The sequence below is a fragment of the Chaetodon trifascialis genome, chromosome 3 (assembly GCF_039877785.1).
Source record: "Chaetodon trifascialis isolate fChaTrf1 chromosome 3, fChaTrf1.hap1, whole genome shotgun sequence".
Lineage (NCBI taxonomy): Eukaryota > Metazoa > Chordata > Actinopteri > Chaetodontiformes > Chaetodontidae > Chaetodon > Chaetodon trifascialis.
Genome location: NC_092058.1, coordinates 14399135 through 14415895, shown reverse-complemented (window position 1 = coordinate 14415895; position 16761 = coordinate 14399135). Strand labels below are relative to the sequence as shown.

General features: G+C 41.4%; 3 protein-coding genes across 5 annotated transcripts; 1 reads left to right on the top strand and 2 right to left on the bottom strand.

Moving 5' to 3' along the window:
* Nucleotides 1–76: 76 nt before the first annotated feature.
* Nucleotides 77–3283, bottom strand: hdhd3 (haloacid dehalogenase-like hydrolase domain containing 3). Of its 2 annotated transcripts, none has more exons than XM_070959176.1 (3): nt 2817–3283; nt 1600–1934; nt 77–1253 (listed from the first exon to the last, which is right to left on the bottom strand). In XM_070959176.1, exons 2-3 carry the CDS (start codon nt 1927–1929, stop codon nt 858–860), a joined length of 726 nt encoding a protein of 241 aa, XP_070815277.1. In that variant the 5' UTR covers nt 1930–1934; nt 2817–3283; the 3' UTR covers nt 77–857. The 2 variants fall into 2 exon arrangements, with proteins under 2 accessions (XP_070815277.1, XP_070815278.1); XM_070959177.1 differs by lacking the exon at nt 2817–3283 and adding an exon at nt 2681–2770 and having other exon boundaries at nt 327–1253.
* Nucleotides 3284–3355: 72 nt separating this feature from the next.
* On the top strand, nt 3356–7022 carry trub2 (TruB pseudouridine (psi) synthase family member 2). The gene is made up of 8 exons (XM_070959743.1): nt 3356–3602; nt 3783–3917; nt 4268–4342; nt 4441–4502; nt 4597–4678; nt 4856–4928; nt 5079–5215; nt 5325–7022. Exons 1-8 carry the CDS (start codon nt 3485–3487, stop codon nt 5642–5644), a joined length of 1002 nt encoding a protein of 333 aa, XP_070815844.1. The 5' UTR covers nt 3356–3484; the 3' UTR covers nt 5645–7022.
* A 195-nt stretch (nt 7023–7217) lies between these two features.
* Nucleotides 7218–15361, bottom strand: rab44 (RAB44, member RAS oncogene family). 2 transcript variants are annotated; one of them, XM_070959741.1, is made up of 9 exons: nt 14331–15361; nt 13351–13424; nt 12187–12272; nt 11940–12077; nt 11776–11857; nt 9341–9455; nt 8284–8382; nt 8091–8167; nt 7218–7983 (listed from the first exon to the last, which is right to left on the bottom strand). In XM_070959741.1, the coding sequence occupies exons 1-9, from the start codon at nt 15348–15350 to the stop codon at nt 7896–7898; spliced, it is 1779 nt and encodes a 592-aa protein (XP_070815842.1). In that variant the 5' UTR covers nt 15351–15361; the 3' UTR covers nt 7218–7895. The 2 variants fall into 2 exon arrangements, with proteins under 2 accessions (XP_070815842.1, XP_070815843.1); XM_070959742.1 differs by having other exon boundaries at nt 7879–7983; nt 11940–12074.
* Between the last annotated feature and the right edge of the window lie 1400 nt (nt 15362–16761).

The window sequence follows — 16761 nt, the reverse complement described above, 5'->3', positions numbered from 1 at the left end:
AAAATCCAGTCCTTGTTCTTTGTTAAAAATGCATTTTAAACCTTATATTGTTTTTTTGTTTTTTTTCATCATTTCTGCTCTTACCTTTATTATTGGGTATTTCATTCCATTTTATTTTGTATTATTTTAAAGATATATGTGACATTTCTGTATTAAAATGTCCATATGTCTTAATCACTACATTTTGTTGAGTTGTGTATTTCAAACCGAGAGAAATATGTAGTTTTATTCAAAGTTAGTCTGTTTCACTTGGCTCGCGGTCGCTATTCAATGTACTTTTCTATGTAATCAATATACATAAGGACTTAGTATATATGGACTATTATTTTAAGACTGACTTTATCCTACAAGTTATTGATTTAATATCTTTTCTTTAAGCTATCGGTCATGGCAAACTAGTAGGTTAAATTCAGTAGACTTATGATCTTAGCCAAAATATTAGTGAGCAGTATGAACCTCTAACACAAAAGAACTGGATCATTTGTTGACAACAAACAAAACCATTTTACTGGAGAACGTGGACAGGTCTGCAGCTGCAGAGCCACCTCATTAGCACCACTTGTCAGTCATAGAAGGCTTGATAATTACAGATGGGTGACAAATTAAAGGAAGGTCCTGGGACGTTTAGTAACCTGGTGGTTTACAAGTTGCAACATCCAAGTCTGGCCATGGTTCAAACACAGGGGATACTTACAACATTAACAATGGCTCTGTTCTGTTCACGTGTCCCAGTAAGCCATGACAGTCGGCATGCTGCATTTTACAGAGGGCAGAGGGGCATTTTACTGGCATGATTGGACCCTCCAGGAGCATTTAATTTGTTGGAGTTTGTACTTTGTGCCCACAACCGTTTGGAATTAACCCATGAGCTGCTGAAGCCGTGATGGCAGCTCCTCCAGGGAGCTGAGGCGATGCTCTCGAGGAACGTCGGGTCGCATGTGCTCGTTGTGTCTGTCCAACAGGAACCCGTGGATGCCCACAGAGCGAGAGGTGAGGTAATCATTCACATAGTGGTCCCCAATGTGGGCTACACTGCAAGCCGCTACGCCACATTTCTGCAGTGCCTGATCGAAGATAGCTGGACTCGGCTTTGCTACGCCCGCTTCCTCTGATGTTATTACAAAGCTGAAGTGAGACAGCAGTCCGCAAACACGTAGAATCTCTTCTAGGCGGCTGTCAAAGTTTGAAACCACACCTAGCTTCAGTCCTAGAGACGTGCAACTCTCCAGGACCTTCTGTGAGTCTGGAAATACCTAAAACCAAGAAAAAGAAAGCAATTTTAAGTTTTCTGTTCCACGCTGTCCACAACTGTAAACATTAACATAAAAAGCAACCATTTTGCATTCTTTTCCAGACTTCTCAGTATATTTTCAGTTTTTACAATCAAACTGTCAACATTTTGTTGGGAATGATTTTTGACCATATGGAGCGTATGAATAGACACTGGACAGATGGATTATGCTGCAAAGGACAGTAATTGCAAATAACATCATTTACAGTTTTTTGCATACTTGAGATTTTCAAAGAGTTTTATTTATTATTTTGCAGTTTTATTCATTCTACTGTACGTCTATATCATATGTGTCATTTGTCATTTACCTCCCAGTTCTCTGCATTGCAGAAATTATGATAAAGATTGTGAGCTACTGTGTTAAGCAGGGCTGGGTCCTGTACCCTGCACCGGGACAAAGTGTCCCGTACCACTCCCATCCACCAGGACCGTCCATCCAGGCCCTGAGTGATGCCATAGTTCGGGTATGTTTTGGAATGATGTCGATACGCCTGGTGGAAAGCAGCTTCGACCTCCACGGGACTGAGGTCCAAACCCATTCGTTCAGCCTCCTTGCAGTACTGCTCTCCCACAGAAGCACGCACCTTCAGCAGGGTGTCCTTCACATCCCATAGCACCCAGCGCAGAGGAACTCGCATTACACCTACAGAGGAAACGCCAAGGACGTAAGATGGATTAATGTTCAAGCAAGTCCTATGAAAAGTGTTGAGTAAATGTTTCCTCAACATGATGTTTGGGATTCATTCAGATAAGCCTGTGTTGACGAGTCATTATATTGTGCACTACACTGCATTTTGAAATGTCCATGTTTCTACTGTCAGTTGCTATACAGTGAAGTCAAATTATCCCAAAGTAAGGCGTGTAAAAAGTAGTGCACAATGGACCTTTTCACAGCTGATATTTTTACTTTTCACAGGTGTTAATTATAGCATTAATGATGGCTCTGTTTCATTCACGTCCCAGTAAAACGTGACAGTGAGCCAGCATGCACAACACCAGAGCCCTGAAACTGCAGCAGCTAAACGGATTTCAGCCATCATTAATTTCATTACTTACACCTGTGCTTTTCCTGCTGAGACAAGTTAAAACCCCTACCGTCCCCATCCAGGCAAACTGGTGCTTTGGCCGACACGGAAACGTGTTGCTCGTGTGTTAAAGACATTTCGTGCTATGTTATTGTAGATAACCTTGCGCTATGCTAACGTTACAGATTACCACTGAAGGTTAATTTTAAATCCCCGCTGGCGCTCAACTTCACACACGTCGGAGGCTAACTACGTCACCTAACTGCAAACTGTCGTCATTGTCGTCTTGGTGACAAGTTCCAACTAATCTAATGTTAAAATCAAATACCTTAACGTTGCATGGCAACGTAAAATGTCCTTGTACCTTTAATTAGCGCCAACTGGCTAACATTACACTCGTTGGCTTTGTATTATTAGCTACATGTCAGCCCTTTAACGCATGTTAGAAAGCCAAAGTTTCTTCAGCAAACACACTTAACTGCATAAGTTGTGACAGTTACCCAAGTGGAGTCTTCAGGGCTGTCAACGCTTGTAAACACGGTTAGCCACAGTTCCGTTGACTGCCTATCGTCTTCTTCTGCGCTGGGGTGGTTTGAGGGTAGCTGTTGCCATCTTCTGGACTTTTAGATCCATCGACGTCCTGTCTGTATCTTTTTTTTTTTTTTTTTTAACAATATTTCTAGTTCTATCTACTCTCTCCAGAGTTAATCAGCTATCTTCTGCTCCACCCACTTCTATCTATCTATCTATCTATCTATCTATCTATCTATCTATCTATCTATCTATCTATCTATCTATCTATCTATCTATCTATCTATCTATCTATCTATCTGTTTATTTATTTACTTACTTACTTACTTACTTACTTACTTACTTACTTACTTACTTACTTACTTTATTTTCATTCTTGTGTCTGCTCGGCACCATCATCTCGTCCTCTCACATACGGCTTGTTGAGGCCTGTTTTACATCCAGTGCAGCAGGCGGCAGTATGTTCTTAAACTGCCAGACATGTACGCATGCGCAACTGCTCACGTGCATTAAGGTCAAATGGAGCGGAAGGAACACACGTTTTAGGAAACAAACTAATGCCAGGAGTGAATAAGTCGCAGCAGATGTAAAGTTAAAGCGGTTAAGACAACCAAGACTCCGGGATGTTACTCACATAATGGCAACTCCAGCTATTCGGATGTTTCGGAGGTTAGAGGGGCTGTTTTGTGTGTACAAACCCTCTGGCGTCCACTGGAAACTCGTGCGGGACACCATCGAAACAAATCTGCTGAAAGGTGAGGCTAGCATGGCGTTAAAAACACGCTCGCAGTTACATTTGTCTGCTATGACAGCGAGGCATGGCACGGCTAGTGTGCATTAAACAAGTCAGTCAGCCGTTGCCTTTAATCTTGAACTCTCAATTAAATCATCGTATGCATGTCCCTGTATGTACTACTGTATGTGTCTCTTGACAGGTTTAAATGCTGCACCGTCCCTGCCGCTTCCTCAGGAGATCCGCTTCTTGGCGCACCCAGACAGTGACACAGAGGCATCCAAGGGACTCACACTGACTGCTGTCTCTGTTCCAGTACTGGCCAAGCATCCTCTGGGTATGTGTGTCCACTGCACAGCTCTGTCTCCTGGGTCCCCTGCTCATTGTGCATACACATCCCCACACAAGTCTTGTCCTCGTGTTCATGAGTGCAAGTTTTCTTTCTGTCTTCAAAGCGTCGTGTGATGCTGTCTGCTCAGTTCATGCACGATAGATCCTTGAGTTCATACGAAGCATTCAGGGCAACCTCATCACGCACATGTTTGCGGATTAAAAAAATGTTATTTGCTCCACCCTGGGTTGGTATTAGCTGCAATGTCTGAATGATGATGAAATGCATTTCTTCTGTCTGTGCACCTTGAGGACTGTTAATGTGTGAATAAGATGTATATTTTCTGTGCATTCCAGTGACTGGCCCTGAATTCCAGCATATTGCAGTTGGAGTAGGACATCGTCTGGATGCAGGCTCCTCTGGTGTTCTAGGTGTGATTATTTTAAAGCTGATCACATGAGAAAACCCATTTGTTTCTGACTGTGCTGTATTTAATATAAGTTTCTTTCTAACACTTTTTTCACTCTAGTTGTTGGTGTTGGGAATGGAAACAGGGCCCTGAATGATCTCTACAAAACACGAGTCACAAGGGTAATTTATCATTTCTGCTGGTTTTATATCAGATCTACAAAGATGCAGTGAAGATACAGAATACACAGGTTTGATGCTGTTTGATATGTTTCAGGATTACACATTGGAGGGTGAATTTGGGACTGCAACAGATGATTTCTCTCACAGAGGCAGAGTTGTGGAGCGGTCCACATACGGTAGGATACCTTAGTTTAATCCGCTGTGTATTTCTATGAATCTGAACTCTATCTACCATACAAGTATGTATGATTGTGCTTGAGCACAGGACACATCATATATTTATCACCAGTTAAGCAAAACATAGGCATCAGTTTTGACTGTGTCTGCGGCTGAAGTATTGTTGCGCTCCACAGGTCACATCACACAGGATAAGCTGGACAGAGTCTTGGCAATGCTGCAGGGAGCCAATCAGAAGGCCTTGTTAATGTATGCTAATAACATTTAATATGACATTTCTCTATGCTTTTCCTCTATGCTTTACTTTTGAATAAGACCTCTTGCACTTAATACACATCAGTCCATTAAGTGCTCTTGGTAAGGCTAACTAGATGACCGTTTTTGTTTTTTTAAATACAGGTATTCCAACGTAGACATGCGCTCACAGGAAGCTTATGAGATGGCTGCGCAAGGTTTACTGGGCCCAGAGGGAAAATCACAGCCTATTTTGACAGGCTTGCGTTGCATTCACTTCCAGCCTCCCAACTTCACTTTAGGTAAATAACCTTAAACCAAACACACAGGAAACCTCATTTCATAGATTAAAATATGCAGATTTTCTGAATGCTTAATGATCTTGACATATTTTCTTCTCTGCTCTCGCAGAGGTGCAGTGTCTGAATGAAACCCAGAAATATTTGCGTAAAGTTGTGCATGAGATTGGACTCGAGCTGCGCAGCACGGCAGTGTGTAAAGGAGTTCGGCGGACGAGAGACGGCCTCTTCACGCTGCAGGATGCCCTGACCCACAACCACTGGACTGCTGCTGATGTCATGGTGGCCATCAGACAATACCACTCCAAAAAGAAAAAAAAAAAATCCCACAGAAGGACAGAGGACCCAGCATTACTACCACCAGAAGATACGACAACAGCCAGTCAACAACCTGAAACTAGTGATGAAGCAGCAGCCGTAGGAGTTAAGTGACTTGTTGCTGTGACCAGCAGTTAATACAACTCACTGATCCAGAACACTTCACAGCTGCTTTACAGTGACCAGAGATGCTGGTTTCTAAAAGCAGAAGTATCAAAATGGACACAGTTGAGCTGTGTCTCATGTTACTGTTCCAGTGTTTTCACTTTTTTTTAAGTGCTGTGCAGATAATATTAATTTATTCCCCAAACTTTGATAAGAATGTCATTCATTTCTATCATGAAATAAATGGAAAACATTTAAGATTACTGTTGTTTGGTTGTGCTACCAGCTGAAAATTTGACCTTATTTCAGTGTCTATAGACAAAACATTAAAGAGTGCATTAGTATAAAGTGGCTGATGGCAAGTATAGAGGCTAAATCAACGCTCTTTAAAGTCAGTTTGGTTATTTTTCCGGCATTGTTTTATGGTAATGTTGAGACTAACCGGACACACCCTGTTAACCTGTTTAAGGACCATCTGATTCCTGCTTTGGTCAAGTGTCTGTTGTCATGAAAAAAACCAAAGCAAAATCACCGGGCGGCTGCCAATCTGTTTTCCCACTGTGAACAATGAAAGATCATCTGCAATGCAGAAAAATAAAATGAGAAATGATGGCTTATAGTAATGAACAGTACTCCTTGCAGCTGGTTGAGAATATAAAACTAGTGCCCACATTTCAAAGGTTATTTGGTAACAATTTAATTAGCAGGTCTTTAATTTCTCATGGAGGTTTCCTGGAAAGAGCTGCGTCTTTTGATACTAAAACATTCATCAATTATTTATTCTTAGAAGTGTTGTATGCTTATCTGTGGACAGACTTGATCCTTTGTTTGGCTGACCCGCTGTGTCCTCACCAAAAGACTCGAGGCTGTAGCAGCAGTTTCTTGTGATTAATTAATTGCAAGTTGAACTAATTGAACACTATTTTTCCCCTGCAGTTTGGACCAAATTACATTGATCTTTTCCAGTAAATGTCTGAAATTATGGACTCGTAAAATGAAGCCAGCTTTTCTGCTGTTCAGTGTTCAAACAGAATTACAGTGTTTACATGTTCCAGTCTAAAACTGAATTATCTGAATTACTGAGGGCAAGGGATAATTCTCTGGTAAATGTAGCCAGTGAAGTCAGAGCCAGTCACAAATATCAGATCTGGTGTAATTGTCTGTGTCTTCTGATGATGGTGGAAGATGCTGTGTCAGCGTTTCTGTTTCCCACAAAAGCTCCTTTGAGATGTTATGAGGTTATTGCAGTGGCGCCGATGTCATGCTCTCCATACCAGTGAAGGACTTGTTGTTCCAGTGGGAACACTGTTGTCTTTGTCAGCCTGGAAACACAACCTCGATGAGGACTCAAATGAACTTTGATAGCATGTGGTTGTTGTTCTGGAGGTTTATTAAGCACGAGACATGATGGAGCAATTTGGCATTTAGCAACACAGGCTGAGGGGAAATGCACAAGAATAGAATAAAAAATAATTTGACATGTATATTCAAAGCCTGTTAAGTATTTTACTACCACTGTCTTAGATTATAGAAGCATGAAAGTTATTTATGAATATCTGGCTGACCTAGTGGCTGGGTGACAATTGCAGGAAGGACGAGAGCCAACGTAAATCATTTAGAACAGATGGTTAAAAATGTCATAACAGCTCCAAAAATGAAAGCAATGCTCTTGTTCACGGGCGTATTGCACCAGCTGCTTGTAAACACTGAAATGTATAACACTAGAAATGTGGAGAGCAAGTACTCAATAGCTGTACAATAAAGAGGATCCTCTTCGTGGAAACTGTTTTCTGTTTTTCAACTGAAGACCTCATAAACTTTTCTGAACTCAAAGTGCTAAAGTACTTAATCATTAGCTTCTCAGTGAGATTAGTTAATTCATCTTTAAATGGAACCACGTAAGGTTCCAGAAGGAAAGTCGATAAAACTCAGAGCAAAATGCTGCAAAAAATGCATTATTCATTATATGATAATGATTTCCTTGATTACTTACAGCTGTTTGTGGACCCACCTCTGAAGAAAGCCTGCACCAGCTACACAGTAAAGTACATGAAGTAAACAGCAAATATTGTCCTCTAACTTAATAATTTACTTGTAAGGCTTGTTAGAAATAATAAACCAGCTGCAGGTCAATGTGTAAAGGAAATTTAACATAAACGCATTTGTAACAAAACGGATCAGAAGAGCCAAAGCCGGTCTGAGCTCCAGCTGAAGAGGTGATGTACAAACTTTCCACGTCAATCCACAGAGACACATCTGTTCAGCAACATCCTGATGATTTCTTCTGTTGGGGCTCTTTGTGTAACACTGTGGTTTCCTCTCTTGTGTCAGCTTTTTGGCTCAACATCCTGGCAACGACACAATCAGTCAGCACCAAGAATATTAAAGGACATGCGTTTAAAAAAGCCAGATCAAGGTCAAGAGAAAGGTCAGTGGCAGATGTCAAGTGTGTTACCTGGCCACTGTTTCCAAAGACCGAATCACATTCTCCCCCGTGGCAGCGCTGCACTCCATGAATTCAAAGTTGTACTCCTGTGGAAGTAAAACAGCCGGCTTTAGTGGGGGTTTGATAATCCGCAGTACTTGGTCATATTCTGGCATCACCAGATGAGCCAAGTGTGAGTAGATGTACGGCCACAGAGTCAAACCTTAGCAAGAATTTCCCCTTCCTGAGGTTTAACCGCCCGTTGTGCACGATCACTCTTATTTCCAAGAAGTAGGATGGTCACATTTTCTGGAGCTCCCTCCTGCAAAACACATGAGTTTGACTGTTTGGATTGGATTGTCATTCAAGTATCTTTCTACAGAGCGACTTGACTTTGTGAACATGTTCAAACGTTTCATTGGTGCGAATTCAACATAATATTCGATACCATTGACGTAGACATTATTTGTAGTGTCTGTCAGTGGTTAAAGAAGTATTCAGAACTTTTACTTAAGTAAAAGTAAAAGCTTCTTATAACTTAAAGTTCTGCATTCAAAATGTTACTTAAAATAAAAGTATAAAAGTATTATAGTATTGTACCAAAGGCTTTATTCATAAAAACACATCATAACATATTAGGTGATTTTGTATTTATAATCTGAGTCTGCAAAGTTACAAGTAACTAAAGCTAAATAACTGAATTGGAGTAAAAAGTACAATATTTCCCTCCAAAATGTAGTGGAGTAGAAATACCTCAATAATATACTTTGTTACATTCCACTGCTGGTCGCTGTTAATATGTGCTGCTGTCTTTGAGGCACAAATCAGTATATATTTGTCACTTTTTAGTTAAGACTATTCAGACTAAGTTCTTGAAGATTTTGAATTTATAGAGTATAATTATTTCATCAAAGGCTGACTATCAAACTTAACTACTTTTAAGGTACTGACCTTCATGTGTCTCTGGCAGTGGCAACAAACACCTGGTCAGATTGTTTACTTATTCTCTGATCAGATATTTCCTAATGTAGATAACAACTTCGCTAATTTAAGCATTTCAATATGTGTGCCTGCTTTGTGGTGCGGCATTCAATTTTTGATCCATTTCCAATTTTGATTTCAAAACAGTAGTGCATTGACATCAGTACTGAAAAATTCTAACACTAATTACACATTGCTGCAACTTGACAGCATGTCTGGCCCTGAAAGACATCTGTAGTTTCAACATCTGTAAAATCATTACAAAGCCAGTAGTGTGGTGATGCTTAAACACACCATACCTGAATACAGTTTGCCCAGTAGCTGACTGCAGAGAAACTCTGAGAGGAAGTGATGTCATACATCAAGAGAAATGCCTGGGCTTTATGGAAAATCTGCCTTGTGATGCTGTGAAACCTGTGAGGGGAAATAACGAATGCAATCAGAGATTTGACGAGGCCACAAACATTACACAGCACAGCAACTGAATTACTTTTCTCACAGCCATTCAAAAGTGAACATCACAAACTTGTGATGTAAAGCAGTGAGAGACACCCCCAAAGGTAGAGGGTGTGCTTCTAATTATGTAATGATACTGGTTAGCTGAGTTTGCAGAGACTCTGCTGAAGCTTTTTTAAGACACATTGAGTCTTTCCTGTAAAGACTGATGATGTAAACGCAGACGTTGCATAATGGCCTCTGCTCTGAAGCTGAGAGCTGAGCCAAGAATTATTATGTCTTAAATCCACAAAGCTAGTGTCAATCCTGTCTATTATGTGGTGTCCTTTTATTTGTCTTTCGGGGCCTAAATCTGACTCCATATCTGCTCATAGCAAAAAAGACATGAATGGGCTCTGAATGGGCAGACCAGTTTAAACTGACAAAAGCAAGATGTGTGTACATCTTAACGCTCTCTGTAAACTCTGTATGAACTGCGCATGCTGACACGTATTTCAACCCTGCTTATCTAAATATGTCAGCCAACATGTGCTGTGAACATGTGGAGGTCTACACACGGCATGCAGTATGTTATATCCACCTCTGCAGCTGGGACTAAATCTGTCCCAGCACACAAAACATCTCTAAGGTGTGCCAAACCAGTTCTGAAACAGGTTTCAACCTGGCCTGAAGGAGACTTCTCAACACTTTAAGAATGTTCAGGGAGCAACATGTTCAGGGAGGCTGCTGCCTGTTGTGTCTCATAACTGAGATGTCTTTGACTGGCTACAAGTGCACAGAGGATGTTACTTATGTAAGCATGGTCACATGTGCTCGTCAGACGTCTTGGCTGGCTGCCGAGGCGTACCAGCTACAAAAGGACTCAGTATGCTGCTTTCAGATTTGATGACAAGAAGCCGTCAGGACAGAGAGACAAACTGTGCTAAGCCACCAGACCTGTATAAGTGCCTCTATACACAGGAAATCCACCATCACTTCCAGGAATAAAAAGACACGTGTGTTACAACATTCAGGTCATGATAAACCACAAAATAACACCCTGTACTTTTGCTGATGACTCCCAGCCTATGACCTTCCTTCCTACCAATGACTAGGTGCTGTTCCTACCCACAGCAGGCATCACCAGGACTCATGTAAGGCTTCTGGACCAGAGTGTGACCAGTGTACCATGTCACACGGTCGGGGGAATGATCTGAAGTAGTTCAAGATGCTAGTCATGAGGCACATGAAGCCAGCAAATGTCTTAGTCTTTTATGGCAGCTTCAAGATCTACCTAAAGTACTCAACAGGGGCAGATCGAAGGACCCCAGAACACATAAGTAGCTATCATTAATGCTGGATGTAGTTTGTGATTTGGACTCCTGTTTATTTCCTATTGCAAAAAAAGGATACAGAATACACACTTCCTTTAACCTTTCTTCTTCCCTGAACTGATTTTCATAAATATTGGCTGAAATGTGGAAGATGACTTGAATTCTAGGGTTGGGAGATGTTGAACATGTACGGCTTTGATCCCATCACAAGATATCATAAGTTTTCACGGCTCTCCTACGTGCAATATGCTGCGAAGAAATCACCTAACATATGTCTCACTATGTGTCAGACAGGCTGTTAAATGGTAAAATAACTGGGATGACTCATATTTTCAGTAGTTCTGTGAGAGAAATTACACATATCCCATGTGATCATGTTTCATCTTATCATGCTTGATGTGTAATATAATCATGCTCATTTCCTCATAAGTTCAACTATCCTGAATCTTGTGAACGTGACCTCTGCTCGAGTGAACTTTAGCTGTTACCAAAGCACCATAAATATAACAGAAGGGATCATGAGATGTGCGTGACCACAGAAGGTCTGTTTGGAGTTTAACACTGCAATAAAAGTGTAACATTTTGATAGGTCATAAAGTCAGAGTGAAAGACTAGAAACAAAGGTGCCTCTGAGAGAAGCTGTTTGTCCTGTGGGAGCTGGGCCTGTGGGAACACTACAGAGAGGAACAGAAAGGTCAAGACAGACGGCTCCGGCTGGACAAAGTATCAGGACAGAGAGGCGAGATAAGACGGTTGCGAGGTATGATAGGACCGAGCAGTTTCTCTTCGGTGCACACATTATGAACTAAAATTTGCTTCGTGTGTGATGAGACGAGCATTAATAAAGGTGAAAGAGATCTCTTTGTCTCGTTCCTCTATTTGTCAGGAAGTGGCATTTTAGAATTGCCACGACAAGTCCTATGTTGTTCCCCATGATGCACAGTGAAAGAAAACAGGAAACCCACCTCTCTTGACCTGCTGTATCCCACAGCTGCAGCACCACAGGTTTTCCATCCACCACCACAGTCCACATGCAGGAGTCAAGCCCTACAAGATGTATTTATGTTGCATTATTCTGTATATTTACACACATTCATGGGACTATAGTAGGATAAGTTGAGGATCTTACCAATAGAGGCAGGTAAATCTAAAGAAAACTTCCCACTCTGAGCTCTTTTCATGAAGGAGGTTTTGCCCACACTGCTGTCTCCAACCATGAGCACATTGTAACGGTTAGATGGCAGAGCTGCTCCTCTGGAACTACCTGCTGAAACAAAAACACTCAATATTTCTGTCTTTGTGTATTCATTTTCCCTTTCTCATTATCTGTTTACCATCAGCTACATTCTGCTGTGCGTAAATAATGCTCTGTTTACCCAGAGAAAACGTCTTTTGACTGTCCTGAACCAGGTGGATCTCTGCATCAGGATGAACTGGAGTCACTCGAACAGGAGTTGTCTCACTGTGTAACAGACAGCCCAGAGAAGTTCAAACAAAACACAGCGTATACATACTACATTTTAGGATTCAGGATTCTGCAACTTTTTAGCACAAGGAATTTGCTGCACAACTTTAGACATGTTACAAAACACACTTACATACGTTTCCCCCAGGAAAAGCTCACTTTATTACATTCATTGCAATAATTTACAAGCATACAAACACATCTCACTTAATATCAACCAAGCACAGTAAAAGGAACCACCCAGCAGCGATTTCACTGTGCCTTTCCTTTTGTCTGTCCTCCATTAGAGACCTGTTAAAAAGTCAGAAACTGACGGCAACAAATGAGTGTTTGTAATGGCTGTGATCTTTTAAGATGGTAACACTGAGCATAACTCAGCTGCAACCACGTCCACCTCTCAGATGACCGGCGGTTAACTCACACCAGTCTGCTCATCAGCAGTCACTAACATCCTGTCAGAACACGTGTTCATACTGTACACTGTGTTTACTATACTATGTGCATGAGGATTAGTGTAGATGTAAGGCTTGCATGAGTCAGAGGCTGAGGCGTGGATGAGTCACACGGATGAGTGGCAAAACATCTTCAACATGGACATTATGAACTGAAATTAGAGGGCTTTGCAATAAAATCCAGATTATATTAAAAAAAAAGATGCAGAATTGTTGGTGCTATATTAAAAAAGGATTAAATGGCAAGCTGAGACATAGAGCTCTTGTTCTAAACACTATGTGGAGGGAAAGTAAGTAGCAGACTGTCTGGGAGAGTCACATAACTCTTGATATAATTACTGTTTACAGATGAGCAGTTACACATAAAACCAGGCTTTCTATTGTTATTCTTAGTGTCTGAGGTTATAGTTGATGTATGTTATCACTGTGATCCAGTGTGCCTGTGATTGAATTAACTAAGCTCTAATAGATTTATAATTTCACTGACACTTAGTGTGGGTTGAATGTCGATTCTTCTGTGACACTAACCAAACAAGGTATACCAACACTTTGCTGTGCGTAGCTAATGAGGTGCCTGGACGAGCCCTGCAGGCCGCAGTGCGGAGCTTCTGCGCTGGACTTACCTCGCACGCCTTGAGTGCTCTCCTGCCTCTGAGGTGCTGACGCTGGATGATGGTTTCTTGTCACTTTCATCAACCTGTACGGACAAAAACATCTCAATCATGAGGTGACACCAGGGGAGATGATCGCAGATTTCATCTTCAATGACATTTTGATGTACAGCACACAATGATAAAAGGATAATCTTCATTTGTTTTACACTAGGCTCTGAAAGTCAGCGATTGCAGATCTGGGAGGAATAATCCTCTGACATACAGAAAGTGAGGTGTTTGTTTTGTGAAGTGTTATATGAGGATATTAACAGATATTCAGGAATTTGTATTGTTTGTACTCCCACTGATATGTGATGTAACAATGATGTAATGCTGCAACCAGTAAAATATGACATTTCAGAGAAATGGAAGGTGACAGGGCTTTCATATAAATACCAGCACATGAAAAAACAAGCCATTTTCATTATTAAAGAAATGTGCATTGCAAGAAAAACATTCGTGCAAGGCCTTTTCTCGGTCGTGATATGCTTTTACTGTAGGTATCTCCTCTGCCACAGTTTATCGGCTGGCTGTCATTTACACTTATGTAAGTGAATAAAAGATCAAAATACACACCGCTATTAGGACCAAGATGTCAGACACATGTTTATGTTCTCCTTTTCACCCTGTGAAATGTGTAGTGTGAGCCGCATGTTCCTCCTTTTGGTTCCTTGTGTCATTTTTGTTCTTCTTGCAACAAACACTTGAGCACCGTGCAAGAGATTTTATGCAAATGGGAAGTACAGCAGCACATCGTAGGCTTACTGTGCAAAAGTGCACTGAGAATTGTTCAATAATAATCAGCTATGTCAGGCTAAAGGCACAAAATAGAATTAAGACTATCTGTTCATCAGTTTAAGTGCAATGTCAAAAACAATCAGAATTGAAGATTCCCAGTAGAAATACTTCGATAGTAAGAAATAAATAAATAAAATGTTCTTTGCACTTACCTCTGATATTTTGTCCAGGCCCAGAGATGCTCCTTCAGTTGTGCTGGTGGCACTTTCATCAATGACACTTCGGACATCTCTCCTATTTTGTGTATCTATTATTCTGTCCCCTCTTGCAGTCGGGTTGTCACTGCTTTGGTGTCCACGTGACTTCCGGTGAGATCCTAGTTTTCTCCTTCTCCTTTCTCCTTCTCCTCCATCATGTTTGGGAGAAGTGGGTGGTATTGTTGGGAAATGACTGGGAGTTAATTGATGCTCTGTTTCTACTAGCTGACCATGAGAAACAGGATTTACTTCAATTGTCTGCTGAGCCGGTGGCTTGAAGTGAGACTCACCAGTCTGGCTGCGCTCCACTGTTTCAAAAACTTTTTCTTTCCTTTGTTCAGAGTCACTGTCTTTGTCTTCTATGTGAAGTTGCAGCTCTTCTTTTTCTTTGACACCGAGGAAACTCTCACTCTTTACATCTCCAATATTTGCTGCTGCTTCTGTTGCCTCCCTATCCACCTCCTGCTTTTGATGTGAGTCTTCCCCTTTGCTTCGTGATCCGAGATTCCTGCGAGTGGAGCCCAGCTTTCTTCTCCTGTTGGCCGAATTCAAGTTGGGACTTGCATCCTTCATCTCAAGATTTTTATCATGAGCTCCTTCACTCACATTCAGCTCTTGTGTACTGGCCTGTGCATCTCTGTGCTCCCCTTCAGCTCCTCCTCTGACTTCAGACTTCATGATTTCCAAATCAGCCACAGCCACAACTGGTGCTTCTGCTGATTTCAGAGCTCGGTCCTGCATTACATTAACACCCTCTGGCATTTCCTCATTGTTTTGTATACTCTGTGTGGTCTCACATAAAGACACAAAGCTCCCTCCTATAATACCAGTGTTTGTACCGTCTACAGTGATGTTCCTCTCACTATCCCCTGTATCAGCTACTTGAACAAACTTCACAGGATTATCAGCTTTTCCATGGTGGGAGGCAGACTGCTCAGGCAGGAGAGCCGCCCGGTCATTTACGTTCGATATCATATTGCTCTGTTCACTCTCATCATCTTCTTTGTTGAAGTTGCTTTCTTTTGTTTCATATTTGCTGTCCGTTCCTTCCTCTGGTTTCCTCTTGAGTTGAGTCCGGCGAGTCGAGCCCATTTTTCTTCTCTTCTGGTTAGACGTTCTTTCTAAATTTTCACTGATATCTACATGAGTTTTTTCTTGCGTCCCTTGTTGGCTGTTACATGCACCCACCGCTTTAGAAATCCCACTTTCCTCAGACGTGTCCACAGCTGTCAGTTCAGCATGTGAGACCTCCTGTGAAGCATTCATATCTTCGGTTTCATGGTCTTTCTTTGCAGGATCTTCATGTTTTTCTCCAACTTCAGCCTGTTCAAAAACCTGTACATCTGTTGAACTTTCTGCTTCTTTAAAATAGGCTTTGATTGTCTGTTTCAGAGTCATTTCTTGTTCCAGTGACTCTTTGTCATAAGATAAAGCTTCTGTCTTTAGGACCTGATGGGCAGTGATTGCCTCGGTGCTAACACTGTGACCATAATATGAGATATTCTGTATGTCTGAATGATCTTCTGGTGATTGTATCAAGTCCATTTTAACTGTGTCATGTCCTGTAAACTGACTTAAGTTCTCAGGCTCTCTTATGAGATTATTTTCCTCCTCATCGACATCCTTATTAGAGTCATCTTTCTCTGAGCTTGAAGTAATGTCTGTTGTCATGATTGTACTGTTGTCCATAACATTCTGTGACAACATTTTGTTCTCTTCTGCTATCTTTTCGGTGCTTTCGTTGGCATTTACAGTTTTTTTGATTTCCTGAGCAGGTTCGAGGTCTTTTTCTTTCTGTTTGAATTCTTCCTGCCTTATTGTTTCTGTTGTGAATGCCATTTTTGCTGTTTCAAGGGCTTGATCACCCCTTGTATTACCTTCAAATTCTTTTTTAGTCTTGTGGTGTGTTTGAAGAGCAGGGTCCTTGACATGCTGTTGTCCTTTATTTCTTCGGCTAGACCCCAGCTTTCTTCTGTGCCCAGTGGGACTGAAGCCTGAGTGGGTTTGCTCCTCTATTCTCTCAGAATTGTCCTGAGGTTGAGAGTGCAAAAGAGCATTTGCTTCTGATTGCAGGGATTGTAAAGAGGACTCACTTTCCATAATTGAGGACAAATCAATTTGAGGCATTTCTTGCATTTGTGTTGGCTTAACTGCCTCTTTGTGCATTTCATTTAAAACAACCTCTGAATGCAGACATCCTCTGACTTGAGCTAAGTTTTCATGCTCTTTTTGTACCTCGTTTGACGACAGCTTCTCTTCTGATGATGAAAATGCTGCTTGCTCAACACTGCATTCAATGTCAGTGTGTTCTCCTGAGCTGTATTTTTCTTTGGATATCTCCAGCATGACAGAAGACATCGTGTCTTCTGATTTCACATGTGATTCA